Source organism: Xenia sp. Carnegie-2017, unplaced genomic scaffold (genome assembly GCF_021976095.1).
Source record: "Xenia sp. Carnegie-2017 unplaced genomic scaffold, XeniaSp_v1 HiC_scaffold_21, whole genome shotgun sequence".
Lineage (NCBI taxonomy): Eukaryota > Metazoa > Cnidaria > Anthozoa > Malacalcyonacea > Xeniidae > Xenia > Xenia sp. Carnegie-2017.
Window position 1 is genome coordinate 8,450,572 of NW_025813484.1, and position 21,261 is coordinate 8,471,832.

Genomic DNA, 21,261 nt, shown 5'->3' on the forward strand with positions numbered 1-21,261 from the left:
ATCTTATCCAATATTTACTAACACGTTTTCATCCCATCATGTAACTTAATATTATGTAAGTAGCTATTATATATGTATCCCTCTATACTTGTAATTTAATACTGTCTGATGATGTCTTGAGAGTCAAGACGAAACGTTACGCTTCTAAACAAATATTTCTTTTTGTACGTTATTTTTGTATTGAATGGCTGTTTTAAAACCACTTTGCTGGCCTTTAATATTTATATTAAGTATTGTTAAATACTATTTTATTTCTACTCTATAATGTATCAGTTCAATGGTCAAGTGGTGTAGACACTACCCAGAAAGTTTGCTATGGCATGTCCTATTTCTTTTGGCGAGTCTTCTTGCACGTAATGCAAACCTCGTACTTTAACTGTTCTTGTGTTTGGCCACGCTTTGGCTGTTTCGGATATTGCTTTACTGAAGACCCCTGGATCTGCCTCGATGAACAATTTCGGAATCGACTCGCTGCGTTCCATGAATCGTGCATAGTCTTGAACGACTTTCAGAACATCATAAGGTCCTTCACTTATGAAAGGTATTTCTCTTGGCCAGGTTAGCATAGGTCTTCTACTTTCACCTTTCTCAACAAACGGTTGCCTGTACGCGTTCATTTCTACTTCATGAAGTTTTCTCAAAGTATTTGCCGGCAGGATTCTCTCGATGAAGAAATTGTCTTTAAGAATCATCTTTTCGCCCGGTTTTGTACGAAGACTTCGAAAAATCAGTTTATGCATTAATGGCCACTGTTTCCACGAGGTTGCTGGCATAACTAAGCTTTCTGTGTGTACAATCGCCTTCACCCTTTCTGGATGTATATGACACCAGTGGAAGGCTATACCAGAGCCCCAATCTTGACAAACAAACGTCACTCTATCTGGTAACATCATCTTGTTAATCCAGGCCTCAATGTACTCGTAGTGATCTTGAAATCTGTACGCACTCTGACACAATCTTCCAGATCCACCCATTCCTATCAAGTCGGGCGCAATGCAACGATATTCATCTTGAATATGGGGAACAATGTTTCTCCAAATATACGAGCTTGTTGGATTACCATGAAGTAATATCACTACTTTATCTGTTTTACTCTCGGGAGCGGAATCATAGTAGTTGATTGTGGAGTCAAGCACGTTAATCTGATGGCATTTTGAAAACCATTCCGTCGCTGATATGGGATCGGTCGCTTTGTTTTTCGCTTAACGCGTGCCTCGCTGATGTATGGAGTTGGACGCTCACTGATATAGCGGCTCCCATTTTAGTCAGGTTTTTATGAGTATTTGATGTGCAGTGTTGGTGACGATGATTTCGTTGTTTTTGCTTGTTTTAAGGTGGAAACAACGAATGAAATCTTGAAGTTTTCTTCGTAGGGTTCCATATCGTTTCCTGGTGCTCACACTTCAGCTGTCACAGGTGATGATCCCGTGTTAAACACGCGGGCTACACGTGCTTTTTTACTGTGTTGCATGCAATGTTCCATAGATGCTAACAAATATTTATTTTGACATTAAGGATTCAAGATCTTGGACAATTATCTTGCTATAACAGTTTCTGGTGATCAAAGAATGAAAATGTGGAAAGTTGGTGAAAACCTCAGGTGAGTATACCTATCTCCTTTCTGTAGAAAAACCTGTTTCAGACCAAGTTTTCATTCGAAAGTTTTCTTTGCGGCTATTGATTATATTATTTGGGTTAGGGATAGCTCAGTCGATAGAGCGTTCGCCTGGTGAGCGCAAGGTCCCGGGTTCGGTACCCGCCCTCGCCAAATCGGCGTATGAGTAGCAGGGAGCTGAGAGTAGGTGTGGTGCTCCTCAGCATAGATCTCTCTTGTCTATCGCTAAAACGAAAAGGGAATAGACTCCTTCGTTGTTCGGAATAGACTCCCTCTGGAAAGAAAACGGCCTTCCTGCTTTTTGATTTTTTAAACGGAATCTTATAACGATGTGTTGCATACAATAGCTTGAGTATTACATTGTTCTGGCGTAATGTGATTGGACAATTTACAAGGTTAGAAGCAAGTCATTTTTAATGCCAAGTTCTACACAAACAGGGTTGTATATTTTCCTCTGATTGTTGCGTGTCTGGTAGTCGAAACTCGAGATGATTTCAATATAAATTGGTGTTTATCGTACTCTTTTTAATGTAGAATGGAAAATTGTGCAATGTTGAACTCCTTCAATGTTACTGGCTTGATGTTGTTGATCTAAAAGGATTAGATGTCCTTCAAGATAGGTAATAAATTCAGGATATGTTATTAAAGCATCATGCATCATGCACTCAGAAAGATTTGTATTTTGTAGGAATGGTTTGTACTATGTCGTTGCATGTGGAGTTGGTCTTGAACTATTTGTGTTTGGCTTAAGCTGACAAACAAGCAACCGTCCTTTTATGACCTGGATTATCTTGTGATGATAATTTAAAGCAAGGATGTCCTATTTCATACATTAGTTGAGATAACTCTGTGAAGATCTCACTTAAGAACAAGCATGCATTCCTGTGATAGCGTGTTTGAAATAATCATTGAGCATCAATAGAAATCTTTTATCACATTGAACAAAGTATGATACCTTTTTGTATTGTATAATGTATGACTTTGTGAGTCTTGAGTCAGTAATGTTTGATGTATGAGGACTATACGTCATAAGTCAGTAATGTTTGATGTATGAGGACTATACGTCATGACTCAGTAATGTTAATGTGTAAGTACGAACGTCATAGTCATAAGTCAATAATCCTTTTGTATAAAGACTATGAGTGCTAGACTTCACGCATTATGCACAAAGTTATGACCTTCACTGACACTATCCATTATTATTTTTAACTGTGCCTATAATTTTCGAATTTAGCAAATCTTTGTTTTAAGTCGCTAAAATAACGACATTTTAGGCATAGGTGACGTTTAAAATGGCCATTCGTCGTCTTACAGTGAAAAGGAAGATGTTGTTTACATTTGAAGGATGTTTTAACTGCTTCCGTTACCGTTACTATGGGTTTTTGTTGCCATTTTCAGTCTTCTACTTTCACATTGACAAACAATTAGCATAAATAAAATTTAAAAGACGTTGTTTTGTATTTTAAATGAGAAACGCTCACGAGTTTTGATGTCTAATGCACTGAATCGTCCTGTACATTTGAATTATAACAAGTCACTTTTTAATGGCATAGTTCCAACGCTCAACTTGGACGAGGTGTATAAGATTCATCGTAAAGAAAGAAAATGTTCGTACTTTGACCCCATTTAATTGCAACTATAATGTTAATTAATCTCTATTATCTATCCAAATTCTGTTTTTGTCAAGTTTATAACCCCTACACGATTTCCGGGTGAGTTCAAGTGTGCACGCCATTCCACTAGCTTGTAAGAATTGCATTTAGTCGTGATCTATGTAGTTGTGCTGATGTTTACTTACTAGTTAATAATTTCTTATCGTATATAACGGTAGGCAAACTTCTTTTTAAAAAGTTGTTAAATACTATTTTATTTCTACTCTATAATGTATCCGTTCAATGGTCAAGTGGTGTAGACACTACCCAGAAAGTTTGCTATGGCATGTCCTATTTCTTTTGGCGAGTCTTCTTGCACGTAATGCAAACCTCGTACTTTAACTGTTCTTGTGTTTGGCCACGCTTTGGCTGTTTCGGATATTGCTTTACTGAAGACCCCTGGATCTGCCTCGATGAACAGTTTCGGAATCGACTCGCTGCGTTCCATAAATCGTGCATAGTCTTGAACGACTTTCAGAACATCGTAAGGTCCTTCACTTATGAAAGGTATTTCTCTTGGCCAGGTGAGCATAGGTCTTCTACTTTCACCTTTCACAACAAACGGTTGCCTGTACGCGTTCATTTCTACCTCATGAAGTTTTCTCAAAGTATTTGCCGGCAGGATCCTCTCGATGAAGAAGTTGTCTTTAAGAACCATCTTTTCGCCCGGTTTCGTACGCAGACTTCGAAAAATCAGTTTATGCATTAATGGCCACTGTTTCCACGAGGTTGCTGGCATAACTAAGCTTTCTGTGTGTACAATCGCCTTCACCCTTTCTGGATGTATATGACACCAGTGGAAGGCTATACCAGAGCCCCAATCTTGACAAACAAATGTCACTCTATCTGGCAACATCATCTTGTTAATCCAGGCCTCAATGTACTCGTAGTGATCTTGAAATCTGTACGCACTCTGACACAATCTTCCAGATGCACCCATTCCTATCAAGTCGGGCGCAATGCAACGATATTCATCTTGAATATGGGGAACAATGTTTCTCCAAATATACGAGCTTGTTGGATTACCATGAAGTAATATCACTACTTTATCTGTTTTACTCTCGGGAGCGGAATCATAGTAGTTGATCGTGGAGTCAAGCACGTTAATCTGATGGCATTTTGAAAACCATTCCGTCGCTGATATGGGATCAGTCTCTTTGTTTTTCGCTTAACGCATGCCTCGCTGATGTATGGAGTTGGACGCTCACTGATAAAGCGGCTCCCATTTTAGTCAGGTTTTAATGAGCACGGCTGTAAAATGCATTCGCAGCACTAAATCGCACACTTATATATGCTGTATAAATGCGCGCTTTTAGCGGAAGTGCTGATTGGTGGAAATGCCATGAAATTTCCATCATTCATTGGACAATACATTGACCAAAGGTCGCTCGAGGACGCCTGTGATTGTTTGCTAATCAAGTCGGTTAACAACAATTTGACTTTTAAATGTTCCTTCTAGACTTTGTACTTTCTATACGCAAACGTTATCCATGTGTACGCTTCGTGCTGATTTATATAAAAATATACGTGAAGTTAGTTTATTGGATGTACTTAAATAGCGCAGGTGACGTTTTACCGTTAGATCAAGATCTCAAATGTAGACGTGACTATATGAGATTAGTGACTTACTTCAAATCGGGGTTATGGGGTTTGATTTTGCGTTCGTTGTATACAACACTGGGGTATGTTTTGTTCCACTCTTGATTAATGATAGTCTTTCTCCGAGCATCTTGTATCCTGTTGATCAGAGTAAACCGTTGTTTTCCACAACATCACCTACACTATAATTCTTAAGTTTGTCACATACAAACATGAACGCGACCCGTTCGACGGTCTTCAGAACGAGAAACTGGGTGTATGCTTCACGTGACTGAATTGATTTCTCAATTGGGAAAAGAAAATAATCAAATCTCAGGAGAATTTCATTGTTGTTTCATGACATTGGTGTTTCATGACAATTTTAACATGTATACAAAAGAATTCATGGCACGAAGGAATTTGTCTTGTACAACAAGCTCTTTCATCTATATTTTTACCAACTTCCTAAATTCTAATTAAGTACCAGGGATATGTACGTGCATTACCTCAGGAATGCAAAATACGTTTGAATGATCTTTCAAACTTTGTTAATGCAGACAAAAGTTGGACCAATTCGACGCTTTCATCATCATTTCACTTGAACCTTGAGTCGTCAATTGTTTTCAATAGGAATAATAAGAAACGAGTGTTGTGCGTCATACAGGAACAAAGAAAGTTGCAACTAAGTAGTTCCGCGCCATCGTGTATAGTTTCACGGCATTGTTCGAAGCAATACCTTGAACGACATTGGTAAGAAATAGATGGTGGCTATTTTCGTTGTCATAATTGAAACATTCAATTGGAATCAATGATGCACTTCATAGCTATTCAATATTGCGTCATAAAACTACGGGAAAGTCAAAGGGTAAAGTCAAGCATCACCCACGGCTTAGTATTTACACGAGTTGCGAGATTATGATAGTAGCGAGACAGTTACGTATGCTTGTGGTCTCGGAATGTGATGGCTGTCTTTCGACTTGTAAGCTTCTCTTTTTTACAATTTTTTATAAACTTCTTCGACTCATTACAAATTTTCCTAATTATGCTTTTGTCTTGTGTCTTCCTAACTTCTCAACTACCAAGTTCCGCCCCTGGCTTTGCAAACCTATTGCTCATCTTTTCTTCACGTGCATTGCTCGTGATCATGATGAAACAGAGAGATGGCTTGCTCATGTTAGCCTAAAAAAACATAGCCATTTAAGGTCAGGAAGATTAAATCAACTCTATAAACAGGTAATTTCCCTAATGGCAGTTGCCAGCCTCTTCACTGTTTTGCTTTTACGTGGCTTTCTAAAATGGTAATTTTATTAACTTTCACTCTCTGAAATGGTAAGCAAAGAGCTTCTTTCAAATGACCAAAGTAGCCATTTTATGGTCAAAAATATCTTAACAACATGAACACAATATAAAGCGATTTGATGCCAAATATTTCCTGAAAGTAAATGGAACTAATGGGAAATTTAGCCAGTAACTCTTCATAGGAAGCGCTCCAATTTTATTTCATAAATTTTACTATTTGCGTCGTCGTTGGCGGCTTTCTAACGTTCGCAAATGAATGAAGGTGATGATTGTTATTAAAACCCTCGTGTCAAACTATTTTCGCATATTTAGGGGTGTTAATTGTGATGTTTTAATCCCCAAGCAACTTGCCCTTGAATATCCCACTGGGGAAAAGATATCATTGGCAAAATTGCGACACATTTTGAGCTCACGTCATTGCAAGCCATCAAAATGTCATGAAGATATGTCAACATCTTCATTTGTTGCTTTAATATACTATTTGTAAACTATTATTGCTTTGTCAGCACGCCAAAATTACTTGAACATTTTGGTCAACACCTGCAATGTCATTCAAGGTGAACATAGCTTCTATTGTGTTTTACCATTGGACAAACTTATTTATCGAAAAGCTTGTTGCCGTCCATGAAATTTTATCTTTTTCAAAGAGTTGTTAGACAAAGGTTTTTTTCCCTCATGGTTTGCTTGCTTATAACAAACCATAACAATTTCCTCCCGGTTCCAAGATCCTGGAAGGTCGTTCATGGTTCAACCTGTGCGCAGGCCATTGGCGCAGGCCATACTGGGCTATATTTTGGCTATTCAGAAACAATAATAGTTTCTGGGCTTCACTATGGCAACGTTAGCAAATTCACATTGCAACATCACTAAAACGACATTGGTGTTGCCAATTTCCTATTCACATATTTTAAATTAGGTTTTCCCCATGGCAAAAGCAATTGCTCTATTTTTTATGGTAAGCCATGATTTTAAATTGGATAATATCATACATCTTTTCCCTTATGCATTTCCGTAAGACGACAAGTTACTTCTTTTTAGGGTATAATGTCTGCATTAACATCAGATTTTGGTGCTTCATCTAATAGTAAGTATTTGTCTTTGACTAAGTATGTCTTGTTTGTGAAAATTTGTTCTGAATCTGGGGGGCAAACTTAAGCTGACTTACATAGTAAATGAAAAATGTTTCCTCAGGGGCACCTGAACCAACCCTTCAATTTCCATTGGTCCTTTACAAAGAAGACAACTACAACAATGGTAGTTTAGGAAGTTACCACAGATCTGTTCCTGGAGAATATCGCGTATGGGCACGAACAGTGTCCTCAGGTATCCAAGAGTTTGTTTACAGATCCCTAAAAGTACTACCAGGCTGGAAGCTTACATTTCAAGCATGTTGCGCTTCGGGGAATCAATGGACAACATCTGTGTCAGGCATTACTCACATAAACAGTTTGCATTATTTTATGTTTGATAATGCAAGAATTGGCGAAGATATATTTTATACTCAATGGCTTCATTTCATTCAAGAATTTTCTGTCAAGGTATTCAGCTAGTTAGAAAATAACATGGAAACTTATGTGTTTGAGTCTTACTTTGTATTTTTTGGTTCAGGTTGATTCATGCGAGGATCCCTTGTTCTGTAGTAATGTCACATCTTGTAATGAAAGCTGTTACTTTGGATCATGTGGTGTTGATGGAACGTGTCAGTGCCACAGGGGATACTCGGGAGATCAATGTGAACATCGTAGGCTTACACATTGTGATCTACTTGAAGATTTTTTTCACAGCTGATTTGAAATTAGTGAGAAGTATTTCCATGCATTCATTATACATCATCTCTTTCATCTTTCTTTTTAGGTCCATTAAATTTTGAAGTATATCCAAATCATACTTATCCTTTGGTGTTATTTCCACAAACGTCATTTCAAGGAACTCCGTTGAAAGTCAGAGCAGATGTTTACATAGAGTATGCGAGCAATGCTGAAAATAAGAGATCATATATATACAAGTCTGCAAGGGTTCTGTTCACTCAATCAGTAATTTTCTCACGTAATAAGGAAAATGATCAGGAATTTAAGGTGATCAAAGGATCAGATATCAGTAATCTGGAGTCTTATTTTGCTTCCAATGCAGACTATGGGGCATCAATCTGGTTTAATTACGCTAAAACAATTAATTCTGTATTTTATGTCAAAGTAAGTGGTAATAGTCTGTGTGATAGTTGCAGTGAGATTGGTGGCTGTTGTTACACAGGGACATGTGTGTGTTTGCCCGGATATTTTGGAGTATTTTGCAACCAAACTGTATGATCTGCCAAACCACTTTTATTGTGTTGAACTCCTATTGTTATTCAATGTACATATTATTTATTTGCATGTTTCTTCATTTTAAATTTAGTCTTATGTAACATTTACACGGCCTGGTCCATACTCACCCCACCCCACCCCACCCGCCAACCTAAGCATTTATTTCAACTTGTATATTTACACATGCACTTTTGACTTTTTTTTACCAAAAAGCATTTGTTAAAATCATGTGGCCTTGTAAATAATCAACCTCAAAACTAATGGAATGTGGCATAGATTGATAAACCATTGGAATACTTTTGTCTTGGTAAAAGAAGTTCTCGATGATAAAGCTGCATGTCTTGCATCTTTATCTAGTTATATATTGCAGGTTAATGATGTCATTTTCTTTGTAATAGATAGCTTATTACCTGAGAAGAATGCACTTCTGGAATTGCTTATATAATTGTGACGTCATTATGCATAAATATATTATGGCCATTCAGTTCCATATTACACACAATTGCCAAATAAATGAACAGCTTGCAAAAAAATTTCGGCGTTATAGTATTTTTTCCTTTCATTGGCTAACCAGATAACATTCCTGTAATTATCTTGGCTGTCAAATGTTGTGTATTTCTTTATAACAGAACTTTTCTACAGTAAGGGGATGTGTTGACCATTTGACAATGACTTCGTGACCAGAAATTTTCCTAAATTGTCTTTATATGGTCTTTCTTCCTGCCACTGCAGTTTTGCGTGCGCTCGATGGAAAGCAATGAAGAAGACGGTGAATTTATTTCTGGCGTTGTTGAAGGTACAAAACTACTGCAAATATTATTTGAATCATTTTTCTACTTCAATAGTTGCTTCAAGTTTGTTCTTGTTCATGCAATCAAATTGATGTTATTTGATTATCTTCAGGGTTTTATGGAAGACCTTGGACATTTGACCAGCGCAAAGAACTGTTTATTAGGTAGGTTAAACGTGTATAAAATGAAAGAATGATTTTATCCGTGAGACAGAGGTGGATTTCACAAGTTCAGTACACGAAAACTTTTCTTTATATCGTTTTCAGAACGTTATATGTTTCGCACATTATTATGTTGCCATCTGACTAATTATGTTAAATTCCTGTTTTCTCTTTTAATTATTAAATTATATCGCCTCTGTTATCATAAGAGTGCACATATACATCAAATTTACATTCTTAATTAAGTATTACAAACACTGTATATGTTATTAACATAGTATGTAATACTTTTTTATTCATGGAAGTACCTATAAAGCTTAGATAAGAATAATGTAAATCTAGAAATGCATGAAAAATTACAGCAGTAAGATGTACTTTCATGCCTTGTGAAGTACATCAGGCATATTGTATTCATTTAACTGATCACTGTTGAGAGGTGTGAAATACTTTGTTCTTGTAATTGAAGAGAAGAATTGTGGTATATTTGTCACATGATATATACTTGTAATAATGTAATAAATTTTATGTATTGCCCTTGATAGAATAACATATTGCAAACAGAAAGATTTCAATTTTTTTTGAACAACTCCGAGTTTCACAATTCTTTCCAATAAATCTGCCTACAATTATATCCATCAAATTAAACTATAACAGGCGTACTTTTTGAATACTCTACAATAATCAGGCTAAGTCATTCTAAGGAATAAAGCATTTTTTGTTGCTGTTTCAGACTGAAGAAATTGGGGTTGAAATTTTATCTTTATGCTCCAAAAGATGACATTAAACATCGTGCTTTGTGGAGAGAGCTTTATATCCAGGAGGAGTTAGGTATTGCACATGTATTTTTGCATAAATTGTTCATGCTATAAGCCCATATGAAGCTGTTCATTAAATATGAAATGACTAAGTGCTATAATGAATATCAGAAATTTTTGCTGGGTTTTTCAGACAACTTAAGATCTTTGATAACTTGTGCGAAAGAAAAAAATGTCGTCTTCATTTATGCATTGTCACCGGGCTTGGACATGGTGTTTTCTAGCACCAAAGAAGTTGATATGCTCAAAAAGAAGATAAAGCAGGTTTTCTATCATTTTTCATTTCAAAATAATTCAATGACCAACAGAAGTTGTTCTTCTTTCAAAGATTTTATAGCCATAACTGTCATTATGATCTTTCTTCTAAAGTTTTTATTCAATCAACTCCAGATCGCAGACCTAGGCTGCATTGCCTTTGCGCTTCTTTTCGATGACATTGATCCTGAAATCCGACCAGCTGACAAGAGTACATTCCAGTCTTTTGCGCATGCTCAAGTCGCAGTTGCTAATGAAATCTTCACGTTTTTGAATGAACCAAAATACTTTCTGTTGTGTCCTACAGGTTTCTTGCTGTTATTCAATGATCTTAACACCTGGGATCGGAGTGAGCCTAATTCTTTTTCTTCGTGTGTTGTAGAGTATGCAGCTTCAAGAGCAGTACCTACAGTGGACAAATCTTGTTATCTATCTACATTAGGGAACAAACTTAATCCTGCTATTGACATTATGTGGACAGGTTCGTTATGTAACACTGATATTTGTAAACAAAATATATGCATTTCTTGCATGGTTAACGAAAGAAAACCACGGTCTCCAGCATGGGCGAAGGAAGATTGATAATTGAGAGGGGTAATATTCATATATTCGTGACATACAGAGTTAAGTTCTTTTGAAATCCGTTGTTTTCAAAGTATTATGACATGAACAAATGAATATGAGCACACACACACACAATTATCAATTTTCCTACGCCCTTGTTCTCCAGCACAAATTTATTGAATTCCCATCATCCCTAAATGCCATATTCCTGACAATATTCTAAGGAAATCCAAGACTTGTCATTCAGGTGAACTTGACTATCATTTAAGAAATGATAGGCAGTATGAATGTGCCTTTGAGCACACTGGGACCGCGGTTGCACGAAGCTTGGATAGCAAAGTTTCTTAAACGTTTAAAAAAACTCTTTACAAAAAGGAAAAAATATGCGATTCGAACTGAGCAACCAGCCAGCCACTGAAATAAAATATTGCTTCTAAGATTACAGAATTTCTTTGTCGCAACAAGAATATAAATACTTTTTTACAAGTTGAAAATTTTTACCACTCAATGGATAACGCTATCCAAGCTGATTGCAACCGGCTCTTCGGCTCCAGTCCCCTCCCTAGCTCTCGCATCCCTAGCTCTCGCATTGACTTAATTGCGTTATCTTTTGTTTTATTAAGGGCCTAAAGTTATTTCAAAAGTTATCACAACACACTCCATTAGGGTTGTAACAAATGTTTTAAGACGCAAGCCAATCATATGGGACAACATACACGCGAATGATTACGATCAGAGGCGATTGTTTCTTGGTCCTTATGATGGCCGACCCATACATTTATATACACATCTTCGGGGTATTCTTACAAATCCAAACTGTGAATTTGAAAGCAATTTTATCGCTATACATACATTATCCACTTGGATAAAATGTGCTCGTGTAACCTTCTTTGGAGAAGATGACGAAAGTACTAGGGATAATAAAGACATTGAACCAATGGAAGATGAACCCATTATAGATAGCCAATCGGAAAGTAAAGAATCGAGTGTTGACAAGGAGGACAAGACAGACTCGTCAATGGAAACCGACACAGAACTCGAAGTAGCCGCGGCTGTCTCACAAACAGTTTTACCAAAGTCCATCACTATTTTGAAAGCATATAATCCTGAAGAGGCTCTCAAACTAGCTGCGACGGAATGGTTGAAGGAATTCACAAATCCGAAAAATGTTATTTTTAGTTCGTACGCTAAGAGTGGACCATATTCCGTAGTTAACAATTCCACAACTGTTCAAAGCACTGCAAGTCTTCCAGGCCAAACTAACGTGATCAATACTACACTTACCCAGACAAACTTTACTTCTTCGGTTATTAAGCAATCAGTAAAAATTGCTTCGGCACCCTCTCCTGTGAAAGTTGCGAAGGAAAAAAGCAGAAATAAGATCAAGAAAGGCACAGAGGCCGAAAGTACGTCCTTTATTTCTTTGTTATGAGTCAAATCTTACGTTTATAGCAAACTTATAGAGTGAGTTAATATTAGTTTGTGGATTTTTAACCATTTCCTAAGTACGTCCTTTATTTCTTTGTTATGAGTTAAATCTTACCTTTATAATAAACTTATAGAGTGAGTTAGTACTAGTTTGTGGATTTTTAACCATTTCCTAAGTTAACTTTTTTTAAGAATGAAAGATAAGTTGTGAGAGACGCAGTGATTTATTCTTTTGTTCGCAAGGAATATGCCTTCCTTTTAAGTCAATTATGACGATTTTTTCAATCATAGAATTCGATCAAACCAGCTTCATTTTTTTCATACTTTTAACATTTTTTTTAAATTTCACAGCTTCTTCATCTGCCGAGGTTGTCGTCGGTGAAGACATGGAAGTCGTTGAAACGAAAACCGATTTTAAAGATGATATCACGAAACCAAAACATGAACTGCCATTTCGTTTAACTGTTGAGGACGTCCTCTTATTGGTCGATTTCTTTTACCTTCCCCATCAGCACGGAAAGAGAGCACTCCAGATTCTTAACGAGTTCAAATGGTTAAAAGCAAACTCCATAAAGAATGATGAGTTATCTGAAACAGAAAGCACTAAAAAGGTTTGCCAAACTTTTCAAATGTTACTCCTTTCTCACTCTTCTCTCTCTCTCTCTCTCTCTTCTCCATCCACCTTCTCCCTCATAGTTTTTCCATTCATGTTTGATCTATCATCTTTTACGTAGTTATGCTAGAAACACTATACTTAACAACGTGGGTAATGTTTGTGCAGACTGTTCTATGACGTATCAACGTTTTTTATGTTTTCTTCAGGTCTCTGAATGGAAGGAAAGAGCAAAGAAGTTTCACGAATATGTTGAAAATGTCTCTAGTATGTTCCTTCGTCTGTCTGATACACCAAACCGCGCTGTTCTATACGATCTTTATCCTTACATCTGGGATGTAAAGGAAGTTGTTCTACTGCTTGACTCTTTTATCAATTGGCTGGGTAAGACTAAAAATGGATTTTGTGTGTTCGTCATGTACCTGGGTAAGACTAAAAATGGATTTTGTGTGTTCGTCATGTACCTGGGTAAGACTAAAAATGGATTTTGTGTGTTCGTCATGTACCTGGGTAAGACTATATTGCATGTAGACTTAAGTTATCGGGAAACTTTCTGTTTTGGAAAGTTCCCATCCCAAAAATTTCCTATTTCAAGATATCTCACTTTTGAACAACCTCACTTTTGATGCACTTCCCTGTTTAGGAAATTTCTCATTTTAAGAGACATCATGCCAGTGTTTTGTTTTTGCAGACACCAAAATAAGTTTGCAGTTAGCCCTGCGCGGTCAAAAGTCTTAGTGCAAACTAGCAGCGCTAATTCTTTACTATCGCGTTTTAAAAACCTATTCCTCAAAAAATCTGGTTGGTAAATGATTGCAAACTTTTATGTAAGAAATGTAAACTTTATACTTTTCCCTGAAAGTGTTTATGACGCGAAATTTTATCGTGCAGTTTTTTTTTTCATTGTATTGTAAACTGCTGCAAAGTGTATTTAAAATGCTTTACTTTCATAGAATTTTGCTATTTTACTTTTTCTAAAGATATTTAACTTGGTTTATTTATTCAAATACCATGGTTAAGATCAGAAGTTTTCCACATCGTTAAAACATTTTATGCACATATACAGAAGTTTAATTTGTAGACTATGGTTAAGATCAGAAGTTTTCCACATCGTTAAAACATTTTATCCACATATACAGAAGATTAATTTGTAGACCATGGTTAAGATCAGAAGTTTTCCACATCGTTAAAACATTTTATGCACATATACAGAAGTTTAATTTGTAGACCATGGTTAAGATCAGAAGTTTTCCACATCGTTAAAACATTTTATGCACATATACAGAAGTTTAATTTGTAGACCTTGGTTAAGATCAGAAGTTTTCCACATCGTTAAAACATTTTATGCACATATACAGAAGTTTAATTTGTAGACCTTGGTTAAGATCAGAAGTTTTCCACATCGTTAAAACATTTTATGCACATATACAGAAGTTTAATTTGTAGACCTTGGTTAAGATCAGAAGTTTTCCACATCGTTAAAACATTTTATGCACATATACAGAAGTTTAATTTGTAGACCATGGTTAAGATCAGAAGTTTTCCACATCGTTAAAACATTTTATGCACATATACAGAAGTTTAATTTGTAGACCTTGGTTAAGATCAGAAGTTTTCCACATCGTTAAAACATTTTATGCACATATACAGAAGTTTAATTTGTAGACCATGGTTAAGATCAGAAGTTTTCCACATCGTTAAAACATTTTATGCACATATACAGAAGTTTAATTTGTAGACCATGGTTAAGATCAGATGTTTTCCACATCGTTAAAACATTTTATGCACATATACAGAAGTTTAATGTGTAGACCTTGGTTAAGATCAGAAGTTTTCCACATCGTTAAAACATTTTATGCACATATACAGAAGTTTAATTTGTAGACCATGGTTAAGATCAGATGTTTTCCACATCGTTAAAACATTTTATGCACATATACAGAAGTTTAATGTGTAGACCTTGGTTAAGATCAGAAGTTTTCCACATCGTTAAAACATTTTATGCACATATACAGAAGTTTAATTTGTAGACCATGGTTAAGATCAGATGTTTTCCACATCGTTAAAACATTTTATGCACATATACAGAAGTTTAATTTGTAGACCATGGTTAAGATCAGGAGTTTTCCACATCGTTAAAACATTTTATGCACATATACAGAAGTTTAATGTGTAGACCATGGTTAAGATCAGAAGTTTTCCACATCGTTAAAACATTTTATGCACATATACAGAAGTTTAATGTGTAGACCATGGTTAAGATCAGAAGTTTTCCACATCGTTAAAACATTTTATGCACATATACAGAAGTTTAATGTGTAGACCATGGTTAAGATCAGAAGTTTTCCACATCGTTAAAACATTTTATGCACATATACAGAAGTTTAATTTGTAGACCATGGTTAAGATCAGGAGTTTTCCACATCGTTAAAACATTTTATGCACATATACAGAAGTTTAATGTGTAGACCATGGTTAAGATCAGAAGTTTTCCACATCGTTAAAACATTTTATGCACATATACAGAAGTTTAATGTGTAGACCATGGTTAAGATCAGAAGTTTTCCACATCGTTAAAACATTTTATGCACATATACAGAAGTTTAATGTGTAGACCATGGTTAAGATCAGAAGTTTTCCACATCGTTAAAACATTTTATGCACATATACAGAAGTTTAATTTGTAGACCATGGTTAAGATCAGAAGTTTTCCACATCGTTAAAACATTTTATGCACATATACAGAAGTTTAATGTGTAGACCATGGTTAAGATCAGAAGTTTTCCACATCGTTAAAACATTTTATGCACATATACAGAAGTTTAATGTGTAGACCATGGTTAAGATCAGAAGTTTTCCACATCGTTAAAACATTTTATGCACATATACAGAAGTTTAATGTGTAGACTATGGTTAAGATCAGAAGTTTTCCACATCGTTAAAACATTTTATGCACATATACAGAAGTTTAATGTGTAGACCATGGTTAAGATCAGAAGTTTTCCACATCGTTAAAACATTTTATGCACATATACAGAAGTTTAATGTGTAGACTATGGTTAAGATCAGAAGTTTTCCACATCGTTAAAACATTTTATGCACATATACAGAAGTTTAATGTGTAGACCATGGTTAAGATCAGATGTTTTCCACATCGTTAAAACATTTTATGCACATATACAGAAGTTTAATGTGTAGATGAATGTGTGTTGAGGCGCCTCAGTACAATAAGCATTATGAACAAAGTACAATATCTCTAAAAAAAAGTAAAAAAACATGATTCTATTGACAAAGTAAATGAGTCATTTTAAATCGGCTTTGCTTTGCTATAAGAAAACTGTAGGTGTTGTTGAATTTGGTGTCATAAACACTTTAGGTGTGCATAAGTAATTTAAACCAATGTTTGCTGTGAGTTTCAGGCACTTGCAAGTAGCCCGGCTATCTAGGAACTCAAAAAACTTCCCTTTCTGGGAAACTTTGATTGAGGTTTTTATGGCACTCTTTGAGCAATTTTAATTCAAACCATCACCTTGTCATAGCGAAAAATATTTTCATATTTTCTCATTTGTGAGAAGGCTGATGATCTGGTAGAATATTCTCTATGTAAACAACTAAAGTCTTTAAGATACAACGAATTGTTGATGTAAACGAATGCTATTGCAAATCATAAACAAGAAAACACAAGGAATCTGAACTTCTCGTTTAGATTCAAAAACAAAAAAGCGAAAGGACAAATCATTTATTCCCGACGATCCTGAGCCATGGGTCATACGAGGTGGAATATGCGGGGAAATGCAGGTTGGTTGGAACAGTAGTAAAAATAGGTGCGCAGTGCGTAAATGTGTTTAGCCTTGTATGAACACGGTTTAAATAATATTTCAATGCAGGCTATTCACAAAAAAACCGATTTCCTTTGACTCGTTACGATTCCTCTGCATCCTATGTTGCTAGCTATATGCTGGTTACCTTTGAAACGTGTCGTAATTTCATATTTTTTCTCTAGCGTTTACTGCCGATGCTTGAAGTTGTCGTAATTTCATATTTTTTCTCTAGCGTTTACTGCCGATGCTTGAAGTTGTCGTAATTTCATATTTTTTCTCTAGCGTTTACTGCCGATGCTTGAAGTTGTCGTAATTTCATATTTTTTCTCTAGCGTTTACTGCCGATGCTTGAAGGAGGTAGTGACTTGTTCACACAGGGTGCTCCGCAAGTCCCGACAGCCAGTGTCTACACCATTCGCCCTTATACTGCTGCTGATAAGGTGAATATACAACATTAAATGTCTGCAGTTTGTGAGACAATGATCTTTTTATAGCAAACAATAGTGAAATATTTTGATACTGTTATGTGAATTATCATTAATGTACAAGTCCATTCTGCAGGTCGATTGCTCTGTTTTTAGAAGAACTGCCCCGTTATATATAATATTCATACAGAAAATATTTCAATTTAAAACATAGGACGAACTTTACAAGATTTGCCTTTCCACGTGTGACGATGGTCAAGATGGACACGATTTGTTTCCAGGCGATTCAAATATGGCTGGAGATAGGTGAGATTTCAGCAAACAGAATCCGAACTAACTTCCACAGCTGTCATTTTGTAAAACTGCTTTCATACTTCGCAGATTTATCGGTCCATATTTAAGCATTTGCCCGGAAACGGTGTTTGTTGTCGAAGATAAATTTGGCTTGTGTGGTTATGGCATCGCTGCGGCAGATGGAAGAAGTTTTTACGAACAATATAAAAATGATTGGCTGCCTAAGGTATGTTGTATCGTGCATAAATTTGTTGATTTAGTTATTGTTCATTGACCGAGGAGCTTGTTGAAAGCTGGGGAGAGTAGCATGACAACATATCCTGTATATGAAATGCTGGCTTTTACCCAATAAATTGTTTGTGGAATACATGAGGTGTCCATGCCCCTCTCTCCGAACCCCCCGAGCTTTGCGGTTATTTAAGAAATAAAAGATGTTTGCTGTGTTTGCACAGGCTTATGCGAATCGAGGAGACCTTTGGGAAAGTCGAGAGCAAATCAGTTCTCACAAACGTGTCTCCGAGGTTTGCATAAGCCAGTGCAAACACGAATAACATCTTTCATTTCTTTTATAAAATAACAATAATGCGAAATAGATAGATTTTAAACAAATGTTTTAATTTTTCCTGTAACATGTATTCATGATTGATTTGCAAATTTTCTTTGATTTATTCAATTGATTCAGCTCACATCGGTTTGCACAGACTAACGTAAACACAGCTATAGACCAATCAGGTTTTGTTGTTTTTATTTGATGATTAATTTTGAATGTCGACATCCTTGTTTTCTATGTAGATGTGTGAGAAGTACAGCAAACCTTGTGGTGATCCTAACGATTTTCTTTACTCGGAGCAGATTGCCGATAGTTTCCATAATCCATCCATATATCTTCCCGATGAACTTTACAATAAATATCCAGCTCATGTTAGAATCGATCTTCTGTCTCGCACTCAGGTAAGTTAAGTACATTCTTTGAATGTTCTGTTGTATCCCTAGATTGTTCCGTTTTATCCATATACTACATTGGAAATTATAAGATTTTTATTAATCAGCTGCTTGAAGTCTTTGTTAATCTACTCCTAGAGATTTTTGTTAATCTACTTCTAGAGGTGTTTGTTAATCTACTCCTAGAGATGTTTGTTAATCTACTCCTAGAGATGTTTGTTAATCTACTCCTAGAGATGTTTGTTAATCTACTCCTAGAGATGTTTGTTAATCTACTCCTAGAGATGTTTGTTAATCTACTTCTAGAGGTCTTTGTTAATCTACTCCTAGAGATTTTTGTTAATCTACTTCTAGAGGTCTTTATTAATCTACTCCTAGAGATGTTTGTTAATCTACTTAACTTATTTTTCTTAGATCTTTAGTAATCTTTACTTTTGCAGGATCTTGGTATTGGCAAACGTCTTTTGGCTTGCATTTTATCCGTCTTGAAATCTGAAGGATGTCGAGGGGTATATGTTGAGATCGCCAGTACAAATAGGGACGCCTTGAACTTTTATTCACGACTCGGGTTTTCTGATGTGCCATCTTTAAAAGATATACCAGATGATATAGTTCTTCTCGGCAGAACTATTTGAATATGTATAGGATTTAACAAAAAAAAACACTTTGTAAATTATTGCGGCGATTTTATTTTCACGCGTTACGTTACAACTTACAAGCGTGCGGAAAGTAATTTATGACAACTATTTTATTAAGTCCTTAGGGGGAAATATCTTATGGATGCTTAACTTATTATGTAGAATATATTGCCATTGATTTGAAATGACTTGACATATGGTCATATGCAGAAGTAATTTGTTCAATTTCATTTAGCTTGTGTTTATTAGGTATGTTCTAAAAATTAAAAATTTAGTGATTTGAATGTTTCTTGTGAATGTCAAACATGTTGGAGGTTCGATTAAACCTTTTGAAAACGTCTTTCTTGTTAAATAGACGGTTGCTTAGCGAAAATCTAATGTTAAAAAATCAAAAATTAAACAGACCCTGCTCAATCAATTGAAACATTTAATTACGAACCACAAGTATGGTGACACTTCTGCTTTCGTGAAGTATGGTGTACTTCTGCTTTCGTGAAGTATGGTGTACTTCTGCTTTCGTGAAGTATGGTGTACTTCTGCTTTCGTGAAGTATGGTGTACTTCTGCTTTCGTGAAGTATGGTGTACTTCTCCTTTCGTGAAGTATGGTGTACTTCTGCTTTCGTGAAGTATGGTATACTTCTGCTTTCGTGAAGTATGGTGTACTTCTGCTTTCGTGAGTATTGTGGATTTCTGCTTTCGTGAAGTATGGTATACTTCTGCTTTCGTGAAGAATGGTGTACTACTGCTTTCGTGAAGTATGGTGTACTTCTGCTTTCGTGAAGTATGGTGTACTTCTGCTTTCGTGAAGTATGGTGTACTTCTGCTTTCGTGAAGTATGGTATACTTCTGCTTTCGTGAAGTATGGTATACTTCTGCTTTCGTGAAGAATGGTGTACTACTGCTTTCGTGAAGTATGGTGTACTTTTGCTTTCGTGAAGTATGGTATACTTCTGCTTTCGTGAAGTATGGTGTACTACTGCTTTCGTGAAGTATGGTGTACTACTGCTTTCGTGAAGTATGGTGTACTTCTGCTTTCGTGAAGTATGGTGTACTTCTGCTTTCGTGAAGTATGGTGTACTTCTGCTTTCGTGAAGTATGGTATACTTCTGCTTTCGTGAAGAATGGTGTACTACTGCTTTCGTGAAGTATGGTGTACTTCTGCTTTCGTGAAGTATGGTATACTTCTGGTTTCGTGAAGTATGGTGTACTACTGCTTTCGTGAAGTATGGTGTACTTCTGCTTTCGTGAAGTATGGTGTACTTCTGCTTTCGTGAAGTATGGTGTACATCTGCTTTCGTGAAGGATGGTGTACTTCTGCTTTCGTGAAGTATGGTGTACTTCTGCTTTCGTGAAGTATGGTGTACTTCTGCTTTCGTGAAGTATGGTGTACTTCTGCTTTCGTGAAGTATGGTGTACTTCTGCTTTCGTGAAGTATGGTGTACTACTGCTTTCGTGAAGAATGGTGTACTACTGCTTTCGTGAAGTATGGTGTACTACTGCTTTCGTGAAGTATGGTGTACTACTGCTTTCGTGAAGTATGGTGTACTTCTGCTTTCGTGAAGTATGGTGTACTACTGCTTTCGTGAAGTATGGTGTACTACTGCTTTCGTGAAGTATGGTGTACTTCTGCTTTCGTGAAGTATGGTGTACTTCTGCTTTCGTGAAGTATGGTGTACTTCTGCTTTCGTGAAATATGGTGTACTTCTGCTTTCGTGAAGAATGGTGTACTACTGCTTTCGTGAAGTATGGTGTACTACTGCTTTCGTGAAGTATGGTGTACTACTCCTTTCGTGAAGTATGGTGTACTTCTGCTTTCGTGAAGTATGGTGTACTTCTGCTTTCGTGAAATATGGTGTACTTCTGCTTTCGTGAAGAATGGTGTACTACTGCTTTCGTAAAGTATGGTATACTTCTGCTTTCGTGAAGTATGGTGTACTTCTGCTTTCGTGAAATATGGTGTACTTCTGCTTTCGTGAAGTATGGTGTACTTCTGCTTTCGTAAAGTATGGTATACTTCTGCTTTCGTGAAGTATGGTGTACTACTGCTTTCGTGAAGTATGGTGTAC

The 21,261-nt window shown here is 36.2% G+C and overlaps 4 protein-coding genes across 5 annotated transcripts; 2 read left to right on the forward strand and 2 right to left on the reverse strand.

The window, feature by feature from the left end:
• Positions 1-281: 281 nt before the first annotated feature.
• Positions 282-974, reverse strand: LOC124443536 (coelenterazine h 2-monooxygenase-like). Its single transcript, XM_046993989.1, has one exon. The coding sequence runs from the start codon at positions 972-974 to the stop codon at positions 282-284; it is 693 nt and encodes a 230-aa protein (XP_046849945.1).
• A 2,249-nt stretch (positions 975-3,223) lies between these two features.
• Positions 3,224-5,153, reverse strand: LOC124444200 (coelenterazine h 2-monooxygenase-like). The gene is made up of 2 exons (XM_046994787.1): positions 4,897-5,153; positions 3,224-4,773 (listed from the first exon to the last, which is right to left on the reverse strand). Exon 2 carries the CDS (start codon positions 4,205-4,207, stop codon positions 3,515-3,517), a length of 693 nt encoding a protein of 230 aa, XP_046850743.1. The 5' UTR covers positions 4,208-4,773; positions 4,897-5,153; the 3' UTR covers positions 3,224-3,514.
• A 1,757-nt stretch (positions 5,154-6,910) lies between these two features.
• Positions 6,911-8,816, forward strand: LOC124444199. The gene is made up of 5 exons (XM_046994786.1): positions 6,911-7,099; positions 7,183-7,228; positions 7,336-7,682; positions 7,753-7,885; positions 7,999-8,816. Exons 1-5 carry the CDS (start codon positions 7,070-7,072, stop codon positions 8,448-8,450), a joined length of 1,008 nt encoding a protein of 335 aa, XP_046850742.1. The 5' UTR covers positions 6,911-7,069; the 3' UTR covers positions 8,451-8,816.
• Positions 8,565-19,478, forward strand: LOC124444197 (protein O-GlcNAcase-like). Of its 2 annotated transcripts, XM_046994783.1 has the most exons (16): positions 8,565-9,088; positions 9,180-9,243; positions 9,351-9,402; positions 10,130-10,227; positions 10,348-10,478; positions 10,605-10,776; positions 10,852-10,950; positions 11,657-12,439; positions 12,813-13,072; positions 13,284-13,458; positions 16,781-16,872; positions 17,228-17,335; positions 17,535-17,626; positions 17,702-17,840; positions 18,407-18,565; positions 18,997-19,478. In XM_046994783.1, the coding sequence occupies exons 2-16, from the start codon at positions 9,195-9,197 to the stop codon at positions 19,189-19,191; spliced, it is 2,604 nt and encodes an 867-aa protein (XP_046850739.1). In that variant the 5' UTR covers positions 8,565-9,088; positions 9,180-9,194; the 3' UTR covers positions 19,192-19,478. The 2 variants fall into 2 exon arrangements, with proteins under 2 accessions (XP_046850739.1, XP_046850738.1); XM_046994782.1 differs by having other exon boundaries at positions 8,565-9,243.
• Positions 19,479-21,261: the final 1,783 nt, after the last annotated feature.